General features: G+C 41.8%; 1 protein-coding gene across 1 annotated transcript in view; it reads right to left on the reverse strand.

Moving 5' to 3' along the window:
- LOC130355635 (ranBP2-like and GRIP domain-containing protein 4) overlaps positions 1-21,232 on the reverse strand; it is a gene marked incomplete in the record, with an annotated part of 147,391 nt that overhangs the window by 106,162 nt on the left and 19,997 nt on the right. Inside the window, 4 exon segments of the mRNA XM_056556025.1 lie at positions 9,249-9,391; positions 16,603-16,830; positions 17,724-17,876; positions 17,998-18,109. Coding sequence (XP_056412000.1) covers positions 9,249-9,391; positions 16,603-16,830; positions 17,724-17,876; positions 17,998-18,109 — 636 coding nt within the window.

Raw genomic sequence — 21,232 nt, forward strand, 5'->3', positions numbered from 1 at the left:
TGCCTCTGGAGAAGGAGGGGAGAGTGGAGCCACAACAGAAGAGACCGACGAATGGAAGGGCTTAGAAGTATCCGGCGATCCAGAGTGGACGGGGATTTGTCCCACTGGGCCAGCTGGAGAGTACTATTAACATTTGACCGCTAAGCGGTCACTGAGACCCTAAATTTCCCACCCAATATAAAACTTAACGTTTAATGAGCCAAGATTAAAATAACCTCACACATATTGATCCATAGTGCATTGATTGGCATGACACTGCATGCTATAGAAGTGAATTGAAAAAATAGACTGTGGCTGCAGTCCACAGTCTATAGTGTGAGACAATTAAAAATCTAACACATTGCCCGCCCGCCCGACGTTTCGCCACAGGCTGTGGCTTTATCAAGGGCTAAGAGGCAAATGGCGTGCAAACAAGCCTTGCAGGGGTTTAAATAACCTCCTGTCTCTAACGTCATTAGAACATGTCACTTCCTGTATAAACATGACATCTCATTGGTTACAATCACATGCAGACTAATGATTGACCGCTTCCTGGCCAATAAAATTTAGACCAGGATGCATCTTGCTATATTCGTTTGACAGCATCCTTGACCAACCAGCTGAGACCAATCAAGCTTCTGAACTCCTCATTGGTGCCGGAAGCTGTACACGTATGTGCGCCAACGGTCCTGCGCTAACTGATAGCTTCCCAAACCTCCCATATGAACGCATGCGCAGTACGGATGCGCAGAAGAACATATACAGCCACTGCTGGGAGGCTGCGCAACAGACATATGCGCCGGTACTTAGCCGATTTGGCATATGATTCACACATGGCTGTTGTGATAGAGCTGTAATACACAATATAACCACTCATGTGAACAACGACTGCATAGCAAGTAATAAACTAATTCGAGAACACTAAATAAGTTACTATCTGGCAATATAGGGCGACCAACCTAGCAACGTAGGTATAATATCAAAGCAAGGAAGTATTATTCATAATACCGCTGAATTAGTGTAATCGATAGTAAAAGAGGGGGGAGCAAATACTCATCGGTTCTACATAGATATAGTCATAATTAATTCATATCATCAACGGAAGTAAATCATAAGTAGGATTAATAAAGGCTTATAACGGCTCTTCTATATAGTACCAATTGTAATAAGTGATTCCTGTCCTACAAGAAGGCTGCATAGGTGAAGCCTTCATTCAGTCCATTTGGGCTTTGGGATTTTAATCTCCAAATCCATCGGGCTTCTTCTTGAAGCAGTCTGGTGTTAAGATTGCCACGTCTCGGACCCAGTTTACACTGGGTAATGCCACAGAAACGTAATTCAAAGGGAGCATCATTGTGTACAGTCCTCATATGCCTAGCAATTGGCGTATCTTGATAGGTGTTAATAGTACTCATGTGTTTTGAAATACGTCTACGCAATTGTTGGACTGTCTTTCCTACATAGATTTTAGGACAATTGCATGTGGCTAGGTACACTACCCCCATCGTTTGACAGGTGATGAAGTCCCTAATTTGATATTTCCGATTATCAATCGGATTAGAGAATTCTTTTGTACGTGGCATAAATTTGCAAAAATTGCACCGTCCACATGGATGTGATCCTTGGATTGAAGATTTCAACCAACTGGATGCAGACTCCTCTGTATAAAAACTCCTAACTATTTGATTTTGAATATTGGGTCCTCTACGATAGGTTATGGAAGGGTGAGTAGAGATCACCTCCCTAAGGTCATTGTCCACCTGTAATATAGACCAATATTTCCTAAGTATATTTATGATTTTTTGATTGTGTTGATCAAAAGTTCCGATACACCTAATGATCTTTTGGCCACTGTTGTCTTTAGTCAATTTGTGATCACGTAATAATTCAGATCTCGGAGTCGCCCTAGCTCTGGCGAAGGCCTTGTGAAGGACTTTCTTAGGATAACCTCTATTGGTGAAGCGTCTATACAGGAGATCACATTCTTCTTGAAATTTAAGAGGATCAGAGCAATTCCTTTTGGCTCGTAGATATTGACTGATTGGGATACCTTTCTTCAATGGTACAGGATGATAACTCTTCCAATTAAGAAAACTATTGGTTGACGTAGGTTTACGATATATAGAAGTGTGAATGTGACCAAGTGAATCAATAGTGATAGTGAGGTCAAGAAAATGAAGAAATTTATCGTGAATTTCAGAAGTAAAGTGCATATTAATATGATTAGTGTTAAGTGCTTGAACGAAGGATTGAAATAATTGTGTAGTGCTGTCCCAAAAAATCAATATATCATCTATATAACGACCCCAAAATAAAATGTGAGAATTAAATTCTTGAAAAGTGTCAGAGAAAACGTGAGTGTCTTCCCACCACCCTAAGAATAAATTAGAATAATTCGGTGCACAAGGAGTGCCCATAGCAGTGCCCTTCAACTGAAAATAAAAGTGCCTATCAAAAAGGAAAAAATTGTGAGTAAGTAGAAAACGTAGTAGGGTCAAAACAAATTTGTTGTGTGCTGTGTACTGAAGACCTTTAGTAGTTAAAAAATGTTGTACAGCATGAAGTCCCTGTTCATGTTGGATGTTTGTATAGAGAGATTCCACATCCAAACTAGCTATAAGAGTACCTGGAGGGAATGTGATCTCCTGTAATTTTTTCACAGTATCCTTGGTATCCTTAATAAAGGACGGAAGAGAGGAAACAAAAGGGGTCAAGAACGGAGCACAAACGGAGTTCCCCTATCCCTGGCAGACCCATTGTTTCAGGGTGTGACAATATTACACAAAATATCAGTCACTATGTAGATCAGTTCTTGACCCCTTTTGTTTCCTCTCTTCCGTCCTTTATTAAGGATACCAAGGATACTGTGAAAAAATTACAGGAGATCACATTCCCTCCAGGTACTCTTATAGCTAGTTTGGATGTGGAATCTCTCTATACAAACATCCAACATGAACAGGGACTTCATGCTGTACAACATTTTTTAACTACTAAAGGTCTTCAGTACACAGCACACAACAAATTTGTTTTGACCCTACTACGTTTTCTACTTACTCACAATTTTTTCCTTTTTGATAGGCACTTTTATTTTCAGTTGAAGGGCACTGCTATGGGCACTCCTTGTGCACCGAATTATTCTAATTTATTCTTAGGGTGGTGGGAAGACACTCACGTTTTCTCTGACACTTTTCAAGAATTTAATTCTCACATTTTATTTTGGGGTCGTTATATAGATGATATATTGATTTTTTGGGACAGCACTACACAATTATTTCAATCCTTCGTTCAAGCACTTAACACTAATCATATTAATATGCACTTTACTTCTGAAATTCACGATAAATTTCTTCATTTTCTTGACCTCACTATCACTATTGATTCACTTGGTCACATTCACACTTCTATATATCGTAAACCTACGTCAACCAATAGTTTTCTTAATTGGAAGAGTTATCATCCTGTACCATTGAAGAAAGGTATCCCAATCAGTCAATATCTACGAGCCAAAAGGAATTGCTCTGATCCTCTTAAATTTCAAGAAGAATGTGATCTCCTGTATAGACGCTTCACCAATAGAGGTTATCCTAAGAAAGTCCTTCACAAGGCCTTCGCCAGAGCTAGGGCGACTCCGAGATCTGAATTATTACGTGATCACAAATTGACTAAAGACAACAGTGGCCAAAAGATCATTAGGTGTATCGGAACTTTTGATCAACACAATCAAAAAATCATAAATATACTTAGGAAATATTGGTCTATATTACAGGTGGACAATGACCTTAGGGAGGTGATCTCTACTCACCCTTCCATAACCTATCGTAGAGGACCCAATATTCAAAATCAAATAGTTAGGAGTTTTTATACAGAGGAGTCTGCATCCAGTTGGTTGAAATCTTCAATCCAAGGATCACATCCATGTGGACGGTGCAATTTTTGCAAATTTATGCCACGTACAAAAGAATTCTCTAATCCGATTGATAATCGGAAATATCAAATTAGGGACTTCATCACCTGTCAAACGATGGGGGTAGTGTACCTAGCCACATGCAATTGTCCTAAAATCTATGTAGGAAAGACAGTCCAACAATTGCGTAGACGTATTTCAAAACACATGAGTACTATTAACACCTATCAAGATACGCCAATTGCTAGGCATATGAGGACTGTACACAATGATGCTCCCTTTGAATTACGTTTCTGTGGCATTACCCAGTGTAAACTGGGTCCGAGACGTGGCAATCTTAACACCAGACTGCTTCAAGAAGAAGCCCGATGGATTTGGAGATTAAAATCCCAAAGCCCAAATGGACTGAATGAAGGCTTCACCTATGCAGCCTTCTTGTAGGACAGGAATCACTTATTACAATTGGTACTATATAGAAGAGCCGTTATAAGCCTTTATTAATCCTACTTATGATTTACTTCCGTTGATGATATGAATTAATTATGACTATATCTATGTAGAACCGATGAGTATTTGCTCCCCCCTCTTTTACTATCGATTACACTAATTCAGCGGTATTATGAATAATACTTCCTTGCTTTGATATTATACCTACGTTGCTAGGTTGGTCGCCCTATATTGCCAGATAGTAACTTATTTAGTGTTCTCGAATTAGTTTATTACTTGCTATGCAGTCGTTGTTCACATGAGTGGTTATATTGTGTATTACAGCTCTATCACAACAGCCATGTGTGAATCATATGCCAAATCGGCTAAGTACCGGCGCATATGTCTGTTGCGCAGCCTCCCAGCAGTGGCTGTATATGTTCTTCTGCGCATCCGTACTGCGCATGCGTTCATATGGGAGGTTTGGGAAGCTATCAGTTAGCGCAGGACCGTTGGCGCACATACGTGTACAGCTTCCGGCACCAATGAGGAGTTCAGAAGCTTGATTGGTCTCAGCTGGTTGGTCAAGGATGCTGTCAAACGAATATAGCAAGATGCATCCTGGTCTAAATTTTATTGGCCAGGAAGCGGTCAATCATTAGTCTGCATGTGATTGTAACCAATGAGATGTCATGTTTATACAGGAAGTGACATGTTCTAATGACGTTAGAGACAGGAGGTTATTTAAACCCCTGCAAGGCTTGTTTGCACGCCATTTGCCTCTTAGCCCTTGATAAAGCCACAGCCTGTGGCGAAACGTCGGGCGGGCGGGCAATGTGTTAGATTTTTAATTGTCTCACACTATAGACTGTGGACTGCAGCCACAGTCTATTTTTTCAATTCACTTCTATAGCATGCAGTGTCATGCCAATCAATGCACTATGGATCAATATGTGTGAGGTTATTTTAATCTTGGCTCATTAAACGTTAAGTTTTATATTGGGTGGGAAATTTAGGGTCTCAGTGACCGCTTAGCGGTCAAATGTTAATAATATTGGATTTACCCTCCACTCATAGGTCCCTCTTGTTGCATTAGCTGGAGAGTACAACACCGGAACTGGGCGAAAGGAACTGCCTCCATGGCCGCCAACATCCGGCCCAGCACCTCCATGCTGAAGCAAATTGGAACACGAGAGGGGCGCTGTAGACAACGGACACCCTACGATAGGGAGCGCCGCTTGTCCAATGGAAGACGAACTCTGGCAGCTGCTGTGTCGAAACGGAGACCCAGGTACAAGGGACTGATTGGGAGAAAGGTTGGACTTCTCCTGATTGATCACCCAGCTGCAGGCGGACAGAGTCTGCACCATGAGATGAAGGCTCTTCAAGTTTTGGGATCGGGAAGGAGCTTTGATCAAAAGGTCATCCAGGTAAGGGGGAAAAGAGATCCCCGAGCCTGAAGGATGGCAATAACCGCCACCAAAACCCTGGGAGCTGTGGCTAGGCCAAAAGGAAGAGCCACAAACTGGAAATGATCCGCAGGGACAGCAAAGCAGAGAATTCACGGATGGGTGGGGAAAATGGGGACGTGCAGGTAAGCATTCCGGATATCCACTGAGGAAAGCAACTCCCCCTGATCCATGGACGTGACCACTGAGCAGAGGTCCTGTGTCCCCTGGCTGGAGCTGGGAAGCAGACTGTAGCTGTGCTGAGTCCCGTCCAGAGCTGAAGAGGCAGGCAGCAGCTCAATCTTTATGCAAGCAGGCGTAGGGGGGGGGGGGGGGGGGCAGCAGCACTGCCCCAGGAGGAGGGTGGCCTCAGTACCAGGATGGTGTCCTATTGGAGGAGGAGAGGGAGGCACCCAGAAAATTATCCCCCAAAGCACCTGTGCAGCCTGTGCCGAGACTTAGCTCCGCCTACTCCCAGTGTTACGGGCGTGTTGGTGGGGCTCTAGCCCTCCTCTTCTGCGGCCAATAACTTTCTGCACACGTACAAGGGGTCACTGATACTTCAGCTCTGTGCACGCGCAGAAAGTTATCGGCCGCAGAAGAGGAGGGCGTCCATAACACAGGGAGTGGGCAGAGCTAAGTCTCGGCACAGGCCGCAGCCTCAATTGATATACTCCCCGCCACGCGACCTAAGAAGCAGCTAATAAAGTAAGCAGTGCCGCCGGGGAGGGGTTGCCCCGCTACCCCCCCCCCCCCGACATGCAGAGAGGGAGAGAGCCCAGCGTCTGTACCCTTACCCCATAGAGATCATAAAATACAGCTTTTACACCCAGAGAAAATCCCCCTGGGACCCCAGTAATAGGAGCCCCGAAAAAGGCAGGTGAAGAGGTGCTTAGGGTGGAGGAGAGGTGGGGTGGAGGAGGGGAACATACTCGCCCTATCCCGCCATACTTCCCTAAGATGTCTCCGGCCAGCTATGGTCACCTGCATCATGTCAGGCTGAAGCAATGGGACGAGCAGGGAAGGTAGGGGGACCTGCACCCAAGGTACAACCCCAGGCGCTGGCAGAAAGGGGTTTACGGTGCACTCTCTATTCCCCGTGCCCCTTAGCCAAATATGGGGGAACAGGTAGCGCCATGCTCCTGAATCCCAACCTAAAAACAAGAAAACAAAAAAAGGAGAAAAGAACCTAAAACAGGCCCTAACTATAAAATACAAAAGAAGACCAGGTCTGGAGAACTCCAGACCTGTGTCTGCCTTCTACTGAAACTAAGCTAATACTGATTAGCTCAGGGTTAGTAGGCAGGGTATATCCTGCCAGGAGGGGACGACTTTTTTTGTATGCCTAGTGGCAGCAAGATATACCCACGGTCTGTGTGTCCCCCAACAGAGCCGACAGAAATACTTTAATTTTTTGGGCCATTTTACCCTTGAAAATCCCCCCTAAAACAGTGACCACTAGGGGGTCCATATACTCTTCCACACTGATGTCCCTCTGCAAACTGACAATTCAATTCAAACCGGCAATTCTCTAGCTCAGTCAGAATACAGGAAGTGGGAAGACAGGGCGGGCTTAGCACTGGGCTGGCCTGTCAATCACTCTGCAGAGCACAGCGTGAGACAGTGTGAGGAGGAAAAGATGCTGGCTTGGTTCTCACTGACAGATCTGGGAGAGCAGAGGCAGAGGACACCAGCAGTGTGCGCCATAACTTTCTTCATAATGTTGTACGGTGAGAAGTGGGGGGGGATAGATTAAGTCATATACTGAAGCTGTGGGTTTGTGTGTGGCCATCACAGCGGAGTATGTAGGGCTTTGTGTATAGGGCTTCAGTAGTAAGCTGTGTGTGTTCCACAGAGCTGAGTGTATAGGTCTTTGTGCGAAGGGCTAAGCTGTATGCAGGGGTGTGGAAATTTTATAAAAAGCTACTTGTCCATGGGACTAAAACAGAGAAAATCTACTTGCTCCTCATGACGATCCACTTGTCCGGGCCAATTTTCGCTTTTACACTAATTTTTTCCTCCTCGCCCTACAATAGCCATAACTACCTACTATAATGAGACCTTTTAATTTCTCAATAACATATTCTCCGATCCAAAATATATATATTATTTATATATATATATATATATATATATATATATATAATTGGTGAAATTGAAATAGTAAAAGATCATGCTGGGGACAGGAGACATCTGATGACTAAATTCCGTATGACTGAATGGTACGCTTTGGAGTCTTTGAAGGGAACGCTGGGAGTTCTTGAAGTAGTGGAGGAGTGAATGATTGCATTATGAGAGCCGTTCTCTGTGTTCTTTTGTTCTGTTTTGTTTTGAGTATTGTTCTTTACGGTATATGTTACATACCATTGAGGAGTATACAATGAATATAATGTGAAATGGAAAACACCTCTGAGAAACATCAGGCACAATTGTTACAGGTGCATACTGCGGAGATATAGTCTTGAATCGGGACAAATTGGTCTACCTGACTGTAGTATGTTATGTAATAATCCACTATGTGTAAACTTGTGACACGATACCTTTACAATTGTACATTGTTAACTCTTGGAAAATTCAATAAAATATGTTATTTAAAAAAAAAAAAAAAAAAAAAAAGAAATAGTAAGATATTTTTGCTAATTTGGTTGCTTTTTTTCTACACCATTTACCTTGTGGTTGAGCTAACATGTTTTGATACTTTAGGCCGGCCTGATTAGAGCAATACCAGATTTGTATAATTTGTCATGTTTTATTAATTTTTTTAAAAATTCTGAACTTTAGAATTTTTTTTAATTGCAATTTTTTGATTCCTGTAGCTTTAAAAAAATAAATAAATAAATAAAAAAAAGCTTTCGCATACCAGGCTGTATGAGGGCTCATTTTTTGCACCATAATCTGTTTTTTGTATCGGTACCATTCTGGTATTGATCTGACTTTTTAATAGCTTTTTAACTTTTTTTCTGGGATATTCTAAAAATTGCGATTCGGTGGTTTGGTATTTTTTTTTTTTTTTACATTTAAGTAATTTATCGTATGGGATACGTGTTATATTTTAATAGTTCGTACAATTACGCACGCAGCGATACCAAATATGATTTTTTTTATATTTACATGTTTTTATATAGAAAAAGGGGGCGATTTGAACTTTTAACATGGAAGGGGTTAATGTGTGTCTTTTAAACTTTTATTGCAAATATATTATATATATATATTTTTTTTTTTTTTTCATTACACTTTTAGACTTTTAGGAGGAATCATTAGATTCCTCATACAGATCAATTGAGTTCTATTGAACTCCATTGATCTGTGTGCTCTGTGATCCATTGATAGAGCCTAGTCCAGAATTTTTGCTACAACTACTGACCACTACTGACTACTGAAGGTGAGTGAACCCACCTTCTTGGTCATCAATCTAAAAGTAAACCAGCTAAGTACCTTTTATTAATAATCTTATTCCACGTACAAACACCACACACTTAAAGAGAACCTACTTTTCAAGTGCCAGCCTGCTTTCTGGCACATCTCTAGTAGAGAGGGTTAGAAAGACCACGTCTGAATGTGCAAGTAACAGCTCTTTATTAAATATTCTCCAGTTTTTATCTTTATCTGAGGATGGATAAGCAGAGAGGTACTCCTGGAACAAAGTAAAATGAATGGTTATTGACTCGAGAAATGTATTTTTTATGCATCTTTATATGCGACAACACTGAAGAAATGGCACTGTTAAGTACTGCTACAATGTAAAGTAGTGAGTGCACAACCTGTATAACAGTGTTTATTGTTGCCGTCCCCTCAAAATAACTCACAGCCATTAACAATTTACACCTTGCAAACAAAAGTGAGTACACCCCTAAGTGGACACATCCAAATAGGGCCCAAAGTGTCTTTGTACTCATCTGGTTGCTGTCACACACCCTTGACACCATCAGAACCAAAAAAGTTTATTTTTGCCTCATTGGACCACAGGACAGTAATCCATGTCCTTAGTCTGCTTGTCTTCACCAATCTGTCTGAGGCTTCTTTTTTTTTTGTGCTTCATCTTTAGCATAGGCTTCCTTTAGGGATGACCGTAATGCAGACCAATACAATTATGTTTGCGGTGTATGATCAGATCACTGACAGGCTGACCACTTACCTTTTTAACCTCTGCAGCAAAACTGTCAGCACTCAAATGTCTATTTTCCAAAGAGAATCTATGGATATGACACATGCTAGAAACTTGTTTGGTTGACCATGGTGATTGATGCTCATTCTGAATGGAACCTGTCCTGTGAAACCTTTGTATGGTTTTGACCACAGTGCTGCAGATCAGTTTAGTTTCTTCTAGCCCAGGCCATCTTTATGTAGAGCAAAATTTTTTTGTTCACATCCTCAGAGTTCTTTGCCAGGTGCCATGTTGAACTTCCAGTGACCAGTGTTAGAGAGAGAGAGCCATAACACCACATTTAGGACACCTGCTCCCCATTCACATGTGAGACTTTGTAACACTAATAAGTCACATGCCACCAGGGAGGGAAAATGGCTAATTGAGCCTAATGTGGACATTTCCACTTAGAGGTATACTCACTTTTGTTGCCAAGGTTTAGACATTAAGGGTAGGGCCACTTGTGCCGTATTTTGCAGATTTTTTTTTATACCACCCTACCCTAATGGCTGTGTGTTGAGTTATTTTGAAACAGCAACATTTAACACCGTTATATAGACTGTGCACTCACTACTTTACACTGTCGCAAAGTGTCATATCTTCAGTGTTTTGTTACATAAGATAAGAACAAAATATTTACAAAAAATGTGACGGGTGTACTCACTGATGTGAGATATATATATATATATATATATTTTTTTTTTTTTTTTTTTTTTTTCATCTAGTTTTTGTAAAATTATCAGAATTTTTAAGTTAAATAACAAGTTCACAAATTTGAAATTAAAAACTCCATGCTAATAATAAAACAAACATCACGTCCTGTACTCTTATCCGGCCCCGGCCCCCTAATAAACTATGGTCCAATGTGGGAATAATGCAGCCAGCATTGCGTACTGGCCCTACTTTCGATGTGCCCGGGAAGATGTGGTGATCCTGCCAACTGCGCTTCTGCCGGAATTGCCTAAGTAAATCCCAGGCCAGGCCCCACTTTAACCCCTTAAGGACACAGACCATTTTGGCCTTGGGACACAGAAAAATTCCAATTTAGCATTTTCGCTTTTTCCTTCTGGCCCTTTAACAGCTATTAGTTTTTTATTTTTTCCCCTACAGACCCATATGAGGGCTTTCCCCCCCCCCCCCCCATGACCAATTGTACTTTGTCATGACATCTTCCATTTTACCATAAAATGTTGCGCAAAACAAAAAACCAAAAAAATATTTGTGGGGGGGTTTCGTTTTTAAGCACTTCATGGTTAAAATGATAGGTTATCTTTATTCTGTAGGTCAATTAAATTAAAATGATACACAATTTATATAGTTTTTCTAATATTGCTCTACTTTTACAAGAAGTCAAACTATATTGAACAAAATTTTTATATTTTAAATTTTATCGGTATTCTTTTCTTCATTTTTTAAAATCACTTATTTATTTTCTTCTGATATACGATGTGATTAAAAATCTGTATGTTGATTTTAAATTGACTTATTTTTCTTCTTTTTTTTTTTTTTTTTTTTTAATTGCGAGGAGGGGTCTAGGGTGTACCTGTACACCTTGTGTCCTCTATGGGTCAAGCCATGACCCCCCCCAAATAGTCGGCTGAAAATTCCCTCAGCCGAAAAGGGAATTTTCGGCAGCCGAAATTTCGGTGCATCCCTTATACATACATAATATATTATGTACATACACACACAAAAAAAAAAAATAATATATATATATATATATCTATCTCCAAGGTAGTAATCCGCAGCACTCCAGGAGTAGGTGCAAAAATAAAGTGCTTTATTCCATACTAATACAGAGCAACGTTTCAGCTGCCATGCAGCCTTTCTCAAGCATGCATGGCAGCTGAAACGTTGCTCTGTATTAGTATGGAATAAAGCACTTTATTTTTGCACCTACTCCTGGAGTGCTGCGGATTACTACCTTGGATGTGTGACCGCCTTGACCGGGCTATTTTGCCGCTGGCACCGCTTTACTTATCTGCCTTTTGGATGTGCTGCTCTGTTGGTATTTTGGAAATATATATATATATATATATATATATATATATATATTCACACACACACACCATATTATATATACATATATACACTGCATAGTGAAAGTATTCGGCCCCCTTGAACTTTGACCTTTTGCCACATTTCAGGCTTCAAACATAGATGTAAGATAATTTTTTGTGAAGAATCAACAAATGGGACACAATCATGAAGTGGAACGAAATTTATTGGATATTTCAAACCTTAACAAATAAAAAATTGAGCGAGCAAAATTATTCAGCCCCCTTAAGTTAATACTTTGTAGCGCCATCTTTTGCTGCGATTACAGCTGTAAGTCCCTTGGTGTATGTCTATCAGTTTTGCACATCGAGAGACTGAAATTTTTGCCCATTCCTCCTTGCAAAACAGCTGGAGCTGAGGTTGGATGGAGAGCGTTTGTGAACAGCAGTTTTCAGTTCTTTCCACAGATTCTCGATTGGATTCAGGTCTGGACTTTGACTTGGCCATTCTAACACCTGGATAGGTTTATTTGTGAACCATTCCATTGTAGATTTTGCTTTATGTTTTGGATCATTGTCTTGTTAGAAGACAAATCTCCGTCCCAGTCTCAGGTCTTTTGCAGACTCCATCAGGTTATCTTCCAGAATGGTCCTGTATTTGGCTCCATTCATCTTCCCATCAATTTTAACCATCTTCCCTGTCCCTGTTGAAGAAAAGAAGGCCCAAACCATGATGCTGCCACCACCATGTTTGACAGTGGGGATGGTGTGTTCAGGGTGATGAGCTGTGTTGCTTTTACGCCAAACAAAGTTTTTCATTGTTGCCAAAAAGTTCGATTTTGGTTTCATCTGACCAGAGCACCTTCTTCCACATGTTTGGTGTGTCACCCAGGTGGCTTGTGGCAAACTTTATGCAACACTTTTTATGGATATCTTTAAGAAATGGCTTTCTTCTTGCCACTCTTCCATAAACGCCAGATTTGTGCAGTATACGACTGATTGTTGTCCTATGGACAGTGTCAACCACCTCAGCTGTAGTTCATCCAGAGTTATCATGGGCCTCTTGGCTGAATCTCTGATCATACTTCTTCTATTTCAATATTATCGCTTGCACAGTGCTCCTTGAGATGTTTAAAGCTTGGGAAATCTTTTTGTATCCAAATCCGGCTTTAAACTTCTGCAGTATCTCGGACCTGCCTGGTGTGTTCCTTGTTCTTCATGATGCTCTCTGCACTTTAAACGGACCTCTGAGACTATCACAGTGCAGGTGCATTTATACGGAGACTTGATTACACACAGGTGGATTCTATTTATCATCATTAGTCATTTAGGTCAACATTGGATCATTCAGAGATCCTCACTGAACTTCTGGAGAGAGTTTGCTGCACTGAAAGTAAAGGGGCTGAATAATTTTGCAGTTTTTCAGTTTATTTGTTAAAGTTTGAAATATCCATAAAATTCATTCCACTTCATGATTGTGTCCCACTTGTTGATTCTTCACCAAAAATTACAGTTTTCTCTCTTTATGTTTGAAGCCTGAAATGTGGCAAAAGATCGAAAAGTTCAAGGGGGCCGAATACTTCCACTATGCACTGTGTGTGCATGTGTGTATATATGCAAGTATGTATAATATATACATATACATACACATAGACACACACACACACCAGTTCAAGTGATTGGAGCAAATTTGTAATACCATACACAACAGGTGTGGTGCTGTTTTTGGAAGAAATCTTAGCTTTTCTATTTCCAGATAACCCCTTTAAGTATACAGTTCCAGCAGGTAAATAGGACTATTTTATTTTGAACTCTTCCTTAGCAAGACATCAAAAAAAAAATTTTTTTTTGTGTGGAATTAATCTGAAATTAGCCAAAACTGTCCAAGAGGAATGGCACGTAGTATGCATATAATTCTTAATCTCACACCCCCTCCCCAATCTATATGTTAATCTATAAGCAAATACACACTGCTAACCATAGACTAACACACACACACACACACACACACACACACACACACACACACACACACACACACTGGAGTACATTCACACTTACTGCCAAAAGACCAGCAACATATTTGTATTTACTTTAGATGGAGCAATCAACTTTAAAGAGTACCTGTCAACTAGGGATCGACCGATAGATTTTTTTTTTAGAGCCGGTACAGATACCCTGTGAACTTTCAGGCCGATAGCCGATAACTTATACCGATATTCCGTGCATTTTATGGGCACTTGCCGGGTGGGGGGTTGGGAACTGTCATGTGCCCCCACATATAATGTACCCCTGTCCTGTGACCCCCAAATATAATGCCCCATGTCCTGAGTTCCTCACATATAATGCCCCCCTGACATGTGCCCCCTCACTTATAATTTGCCCATCCATACCGCGCCCGAGCAGTGGTCACCTTTCTCACATGCTGCTACATTCTTGCTGTGTGAGTGAGAGCTGCGGGGACGTGATCTCCGGGCACCAGCACGATGATGTGATGTCATCGCGCCAGCCTGCCGTGGATGGCATCCCCGCAGCCCTCATTTCCACCGCAAGAATGGAGCCGCACGCCAGGCAGGGACCGGACCGTGATGACTGCTGATATTTATCAGCAGGCATTCCGTGCAAATGGCCAGGGGGTTCTGAGTAAATTTTAGGAAGATTTCTCTCATTTTAACCCTTGTAAAAATTCAAAAACTGGGTCTACAACAACATGCGAGTGTAAAAAATGAAGATTTTGAATTTTCTCCTTCACTTTGCTGCTATTCCTGTGAAACACCTACTGAATGTTAGCACACTTACTGAATGTCATATTGAATACGTTGAGGGGTGCAGTTTTTATAATGGGGTCATTTATGGGGTATTTCTAATACGAAGGCCCCTCAAATCCACTTCAAAACTGAACCGGTCCCTGAAAAATTCGGATTTAGAAAATTTTGTGAAAAATTGGAAAATTGCTGCTAAACTCTGAAGCACTCTGATGTCTTCCAAAAGTAAAAACATGTCAACTTTATGATGCAAACAAAGTAGACAATGTATATGTGAATCAATATATCATTTGAGATGTCCATTTTCCTTAATAGCAGAGAGTTTCAAAAGGTAAAAAAAAAAAAAATGCTAAATTATCTCATTTTGCAAGAAATGATGCAAGTATCGACAACATTTTACCACTAAAAGTAGAATATGTCACGAAAAAAATCTCGAAATAACAATAAAAAGTAAAAGCATCTAAGAGTTATTAATGCTTGATATATTATAGATTAATGTATGCAGAATAACTTTACAATTGCATGTTATTAAAAAATATGCTTCTTTCTATTTAATTTTCCACTTTGAAGAAATGACCACTAGGGGTCTCCCAACCAGTCCTGGCAGCAAGCATTTCAGACTCATGCTGGAGTCCTGAACACTACGAGCTGCCAGTCTGCTTTGTTCACAGCCTGTTTGGCTGTTTGGAGTGTTTAGGACTCCAGCATGAGTCAGAAATGCTTGCTGACAGGACTGATCGGGAAAAATACAATAGAAAGAAGCATATTTTTCATTAACATGCTATTAGAAAGTTATTCAACATTCATTAATCTAAAATATATCAAAAGTTTATTTGATGAGAGGTACCCTTTAAAGTGACAGTGGTCAGATGTGCAAAAAATGTCAGGGTCCTTAAGGTGATAATTGGCTGGGTCCTTAAGGGGTTAAAAAGCTCTATCATACCTTTCCACTTGCTCACATTGTGTAAGCTCCCGGCAGGAGAAAGTGGGCAAACACCAGCAGTTACAATGTTACTGAAGCCTGTGAGAGTTGTGCCTCTCCATGCCCCACATGCACTTCCTGAGTTTGGTCTTCTGCCAGGAGAACAATATATTAAAAGTTTAGCTTTGTGACAGGTACTCTTTCATTGAGGCATCTGAAGGGTTAAAGCCAGACATTGGTGAGTTCACAGATGCCTGGCATTAGTGGTATGTCCCAGCAGCTGGTACTTACTGGGTATGAAGCACACTCAGCTTGTGAACACGTTTAATATTCACCATCCGCGACCACCGCATACATTCACGCCCTGTGTTGTCTAAGAGTTAAGTGTCAGTCATTTGAATAAACTTTTGACTTAAAGACATGTTTAAGACAAGTGAGGGAGAAATCATAAGGACTGGACAACATGTCAAAAGTTTATTCAAAAGACAGTAACATTAAACTCAGTATTCATATTTCACCTGTGGAACCTGTTCAAAATTAGAACTAAACCATTAAAAAGGGGCACTCCGGTGGAAATTTATTTATTTTAATCAACTGATGTCAGAAAGTTAAAACAGATTTGTAAATTACTTCTATTAAACAATCTTATTCCTTCCAGTACTTCTTAGCGGCTGTATACTACAGAGGAAATTCTTTTATTTTTGGATTTATTTTCTGTCACGACCACAGTGCTCTCTGCTGACACCTCTGTCCATTCTAGGAACTGTCAAGAGCAGCATGTGTTTAATATGGCGATTTTCTCCTGCTCTGGACAGTTCCTGACATGGACAGAGGTGTCAGCAGAAAGCACCGTGGTCATGACAGAAAAATACAAAAAGAAAATTTCTTTTTTTTAATAGAAGTAATTTACAAATCTGTTTAACTTTCTGGCATCAGTTGATTTAAAAGAAAGTTTTCCACCAGAGTACCCCTTTAAGTCTGCAAAGTATGGCTACATATCTTATAAAATCTGCTGACCTTTAAAACCTGTACAACACATGAGCACCACTCTAAGTGGTTACGTAGAGCTCTCCTCTCCGGCTTGAGACAATGGATCACTGCTTCATCTAGTCTCTTATTGGACCGAAACAACTCCACCAGTCTGATATTTACATGAACATCATCAGGTCGTGCAAATAGCTCTGACTGGATTAAGTCAAACAAACGATTCCAACCAGCTTCACCCTGCAAGTTAAGCAGCTGCTCCTAGGTAAAAGATTAAAGTAGGAAAATGTAACAAAAACAAAAATTCAAGAGCGTTATAACAGTAGATCAACTCTCACATCATATTTTCTCTATACATTCAGGGTATATGTCAGCAACCTTTCAAAAACGAATGCAAACATGTACATATATTGAGTTTAACAGATGAAATGGAGTCAACTAGTGGCAACATTTGGTCCATTTCCCAAACATTCACTTTGTGGGACTCAAAAGTGCTGCCAAATGTCCAACAAAATGCACACAGGGGGAAAACATAGTGTGAACATAGCCTTCGTAGTGCTACTGATTATGCTATCGAGTAAAAGTGGCAATACAACTGGTACTCATGGGGATAGATGAACTATAACTCCACATTAAAAGGAGTATTCCGGCTTTATACATCTTATCCCCTATCCAAAGGATAGGGGATAAGATGTATGATAGCAGGGGTCCCACAGCGATCTCTGTGCAGGCCCCGGCATTCTGTGCCGGGCGCTGACTCCGAGATGGGGGAAGTGATATCACGGCCACGCCCTCCCCCCTAGTGACATCACAGCCACACACGCTCCATTCATGTCTATGAGAGGGGCAGTTAGGGAGGGGTGTGGTGTGACGTCACTAGAAGGCGTGGCCGTGACGACACATCCCTGTCTTTGAGAAAGCGCTGGACAAAATGCCGGGGGCTGTACAGAGATCACAAGGGTCCCCAGCGGCAGGACCCCTGTGATCATACGTCTTATCCCCCATCCTTTGGATAGGGTATAAGATGTATAAAGCTGAAATACCCCTTTAACACTCCCCCCCCACATTGGCAAAGTGAGAGAAGCAATAGCCTTATCTGTAACTTAATAGTCGTTTTGGTGCCTAACCCTAGACCTCAGTACAATATTGCTTACTTTTAGCCTGTAAATGACAGGATTCCCTGGAAACAGTTTGGCTGCTCTTTCCACCCAGTATTCCGCTCTGCCATCTGTGACATTCATAGTGCATATTAGTTCTGCAATCTTAAGGACAAGATCCTTCTGAGTAGGATTTAATTCCAATGATCGCTACAAAGACAATGGAAACAAAAGAAAGAAACATTAAGGATATTTTATTTTTCAAGTTAGTGATTTTTAGTATGTACCTACAAGAGGCTGTTATACATGATCAGAATTACAGTAATATTACCTTGTAGCAGCCAACAGATTTTTCCACATTGCCTTCAATTTCATACAGGAGTCCAAGAAACCGGTGAGCTTTTGGATCCCTTTCCTGGACATTAATATATGATGATACGCACCTGAAATATAAAATGTAATACATTTTTTTGGTTTTAAAATGTAAAAACTAAAAAATATGAATAACTAGACAGGAGCAAGTTACAGAGAAAAAGGAGACTTTTTTTTGTACTCACTGTAAAATCTCTCGTAGACTTCACTGGGGAACACAGAGACCATAGGTATTATGCTACTGCCACTGGGAGGCTGACACTAGGCAAAAAAGAAATCAGCTCCTCCCAGCAGGATATACCCACCCACAGGCACTGAGCTAATCAGCTGTGTCACAAAGTAGTAGGAGAAGTTAAACAACAAAAGGAGAAATGTCCGAAAGAAAGTAACAACAGGCAACAAAACAACAGAAATAGGTAGCAAGACCACTAATATCCATGCCATGGAGAAAAATGTGATGGTTGAACCAGCCGGAGTAGTAGAGCAGTTTATCTCTCCATGACGCCTTTTCTGGCAAGAGAAATGTGAACCCTGGACTAGCCAGAGTCGGAATACACTAAGCCCCGACCTGAATACACGGTCACTCCACTATTGACTGCAAACGGGGTGGGGGGGGGGCGGGGTTAGCGGAGCTGGAGGAAAAAATGTCCATAGCTGAGTGGAGCTGGGGAGCCAATTGGCCAGATAAGGGAGGGACAGGCCACCAGACTGACTCCTATAGGTATGGAGCTGGGGCCATGAGGGGGTCTTGCCCAGAGCAGCCACCAGCAATGGTGGCCGAGAAGCTGGGCACAGTGTATAAGACCCCTAGAAAGTAGAGGAGGAAGGAAGGGGGAATGTAGTACATACTCACCCGCAGACCTCATCTTCCTATACTTACCCTGAAGTCTTCGGCCAGCTAAAAACTGCGCTGCATCACGCCTGTGAAACACTTATCCCCTATCCGAAGGGGCCCTGACAGCCCGCAGGAAGGGGGCGTGTTTACCACCGCACGAAGCGGCAGCCGACACACCCCCTCAATACAACTCTATGGCAGAGCCGGAGCACTGCCTTCGGCAATCTCCGGCTCTATCATGGAGTTGTATTGAGGGGGCGTGTCGGCCACGTCTGGCCAGTGAGCCCGGGCCCCGTACAGGAGATCGCGGGGGCCCCCAGCGGTCGGACCCCCCCGCAATCTGAAACTTATACCCTATCCTTAGGATAGGGGAAAAGTTTTTTACCACTGGACTTCCCCTTTAACAATATATTTTTATAGTTCGGACATTTCCGCACGCGGCGATACCCCATTATTTATTTTTATTTAAATTTTATTTTATTTTATTTTTTTATTGGAAAGGGGGGGGGGGATTCTTACTTTTATTAGGGAAGGGGTTAAATGATCTTTCTGAACTTTTTTTCACTTTTTTTGCAGTGTTATAGCCCTCCCGGGTGGCAATTAAACTGCGCACACTGATCTGCTACACAGATCATTGCCGTGCATTGACACGGCAAAGATCAGTGTTATCGGCGGTCAAGCCTGGATTTCAGGCTTAGAGCAATCAAGACGCGACGGAGGCAGGTAAGGGGACCTCCGCTCGCGTTGTAGGTGATTGAGACATCGCGATTTCACCCCGACTGAGCTGCCGGGAAGCTTTCACTTTCATTTTAGACGTGGCGATCAACTTTGAAATCCACGTCTAAAGGGTTAATAGCACGCGGCACAACGATCTGCTCTGAACGCCATTAGCCCAGGGTCCCGGCTTTCATAAGCTGCCGGGACCGACCTGGTATAACGTGGGGTCACGGCGTGACCCCGCGTTATATATACCGGGGTTGAGCGCAGGGTGTACAGGTACACCCTGCGTCCTTAAATGGTTAAGGGTAGGGTCACACAGGGTGCATCCGCAGCTGCGGCTGGGTAGCACTGTGTGTTCGCTCGTAGTGGCGGATTTCCCGTAGTAGACAGTGCCTGTCTACTACGGCAGATGCGCAGCGGGGATCAGTTGATACGAGCTTGTTCTTGTGGCAGCTATACCTGTGGCCAGATAGGAGGGGCAGCATTCCCTGGTTGTCCATCCTACATGCCCCCAACAGCCTATTTAGTGAAGAGGGGGCCAGCACACAATCTTCCACTTCCTGCATCTTCTCTGCAACTATTGTGTGTCCGGCCTTTAGCACAGAGACTTCACACGGGGGACTCATGATAGCTGCAGAAAGCAGAAGATGGTATGTGCTGGCCCCCCTCTTCACTAAACAGGCTGCAGAGGACCACAGATGCATATATACAGTCATGGCCGTAAATGTTGGCACCCCTGAAATTTTTCTAGAAAATGAAGTATTTCTCACAGAAAAGGATTGCAGTAACATGTTTTGCGATACACATGTTTATTCCCTTTGTGTGCATTGGAACTAAACCAAAAAAGGGAGGAAAAAAAAAAAAATGCAAAATTGGACATTATGTCACACCAAACTCCAAAAATGGTCTGGACAAAATGATTAACACCCTTTGAAAATTGTGAAAAAATAAGATAGTTTCAAGCATGTGATGCTCCTTTAAACTCACCTGGGGCAAGTAAGGTGTGGGCAATATAAAAATCTCACCTGAAAGCATATAAAAGGGAGAGAAGTTCACTCAGTCTTTGCATTGTGTTTGCCACACTAAGCGTGGACAACAGAAAGGAGAAGAGAACTGTCTGAGCATTCCCAAACAAGTTCCAATGATATTCAAGCTGTCCTGCAGGCTCAGGGAGCATCAGTGTCAGCGCAAAACTATCAGTCGACATTTAAATTAAATGAAATGCTATGGCAGGAGACCCAAGAGGACTCCAATGCTGTCACAGACATAAAAAAGCAAGACTTCATTTTGCCAAATTGAACCCGAGTAAGCCAAAATCCTTCTGGGAAAACGTCTTGTGGACAGATTAGAATGATGTGCTTTTCCAAAAAGCTCTATCTTGGTCTTCTGTTTACTGAAAACAGAATGAGATCTACGAAGAAAAGAACACAGTACCTACAGTGAAATATGGTTGAGGTTTAATGATGTTTCGGGGTTATTTTGCTGCCTCTGGCACTGGGTGCCTTGAATGTGTGCAAGGCATCATGAAATCTAAGAAAGCTGCGTTTGTGTCCGAGATCTTGGGTCTTCTAGCAGGTCAATGACCCCAAACATACATCAAAAAGCACCCAGAAATGGGGGGCGGAGCCTGACCGCTGAG

The sequence above is a fragment of the Hyla sarda genome, chromosome 2 (genome assembly GCF_029499605.1).
Source record: "Hyla sarda isolate aHylSar1 chromosome 2, aHylSar1.hap1, whole genome shotgun sequence".
Classification (NCBI taxonomy): domain Eukaryota; kingdom Metazoa; phylum Chordata; class Amphibia; order Anura; family Hylidae; genus Hyla; species Hyla sarda.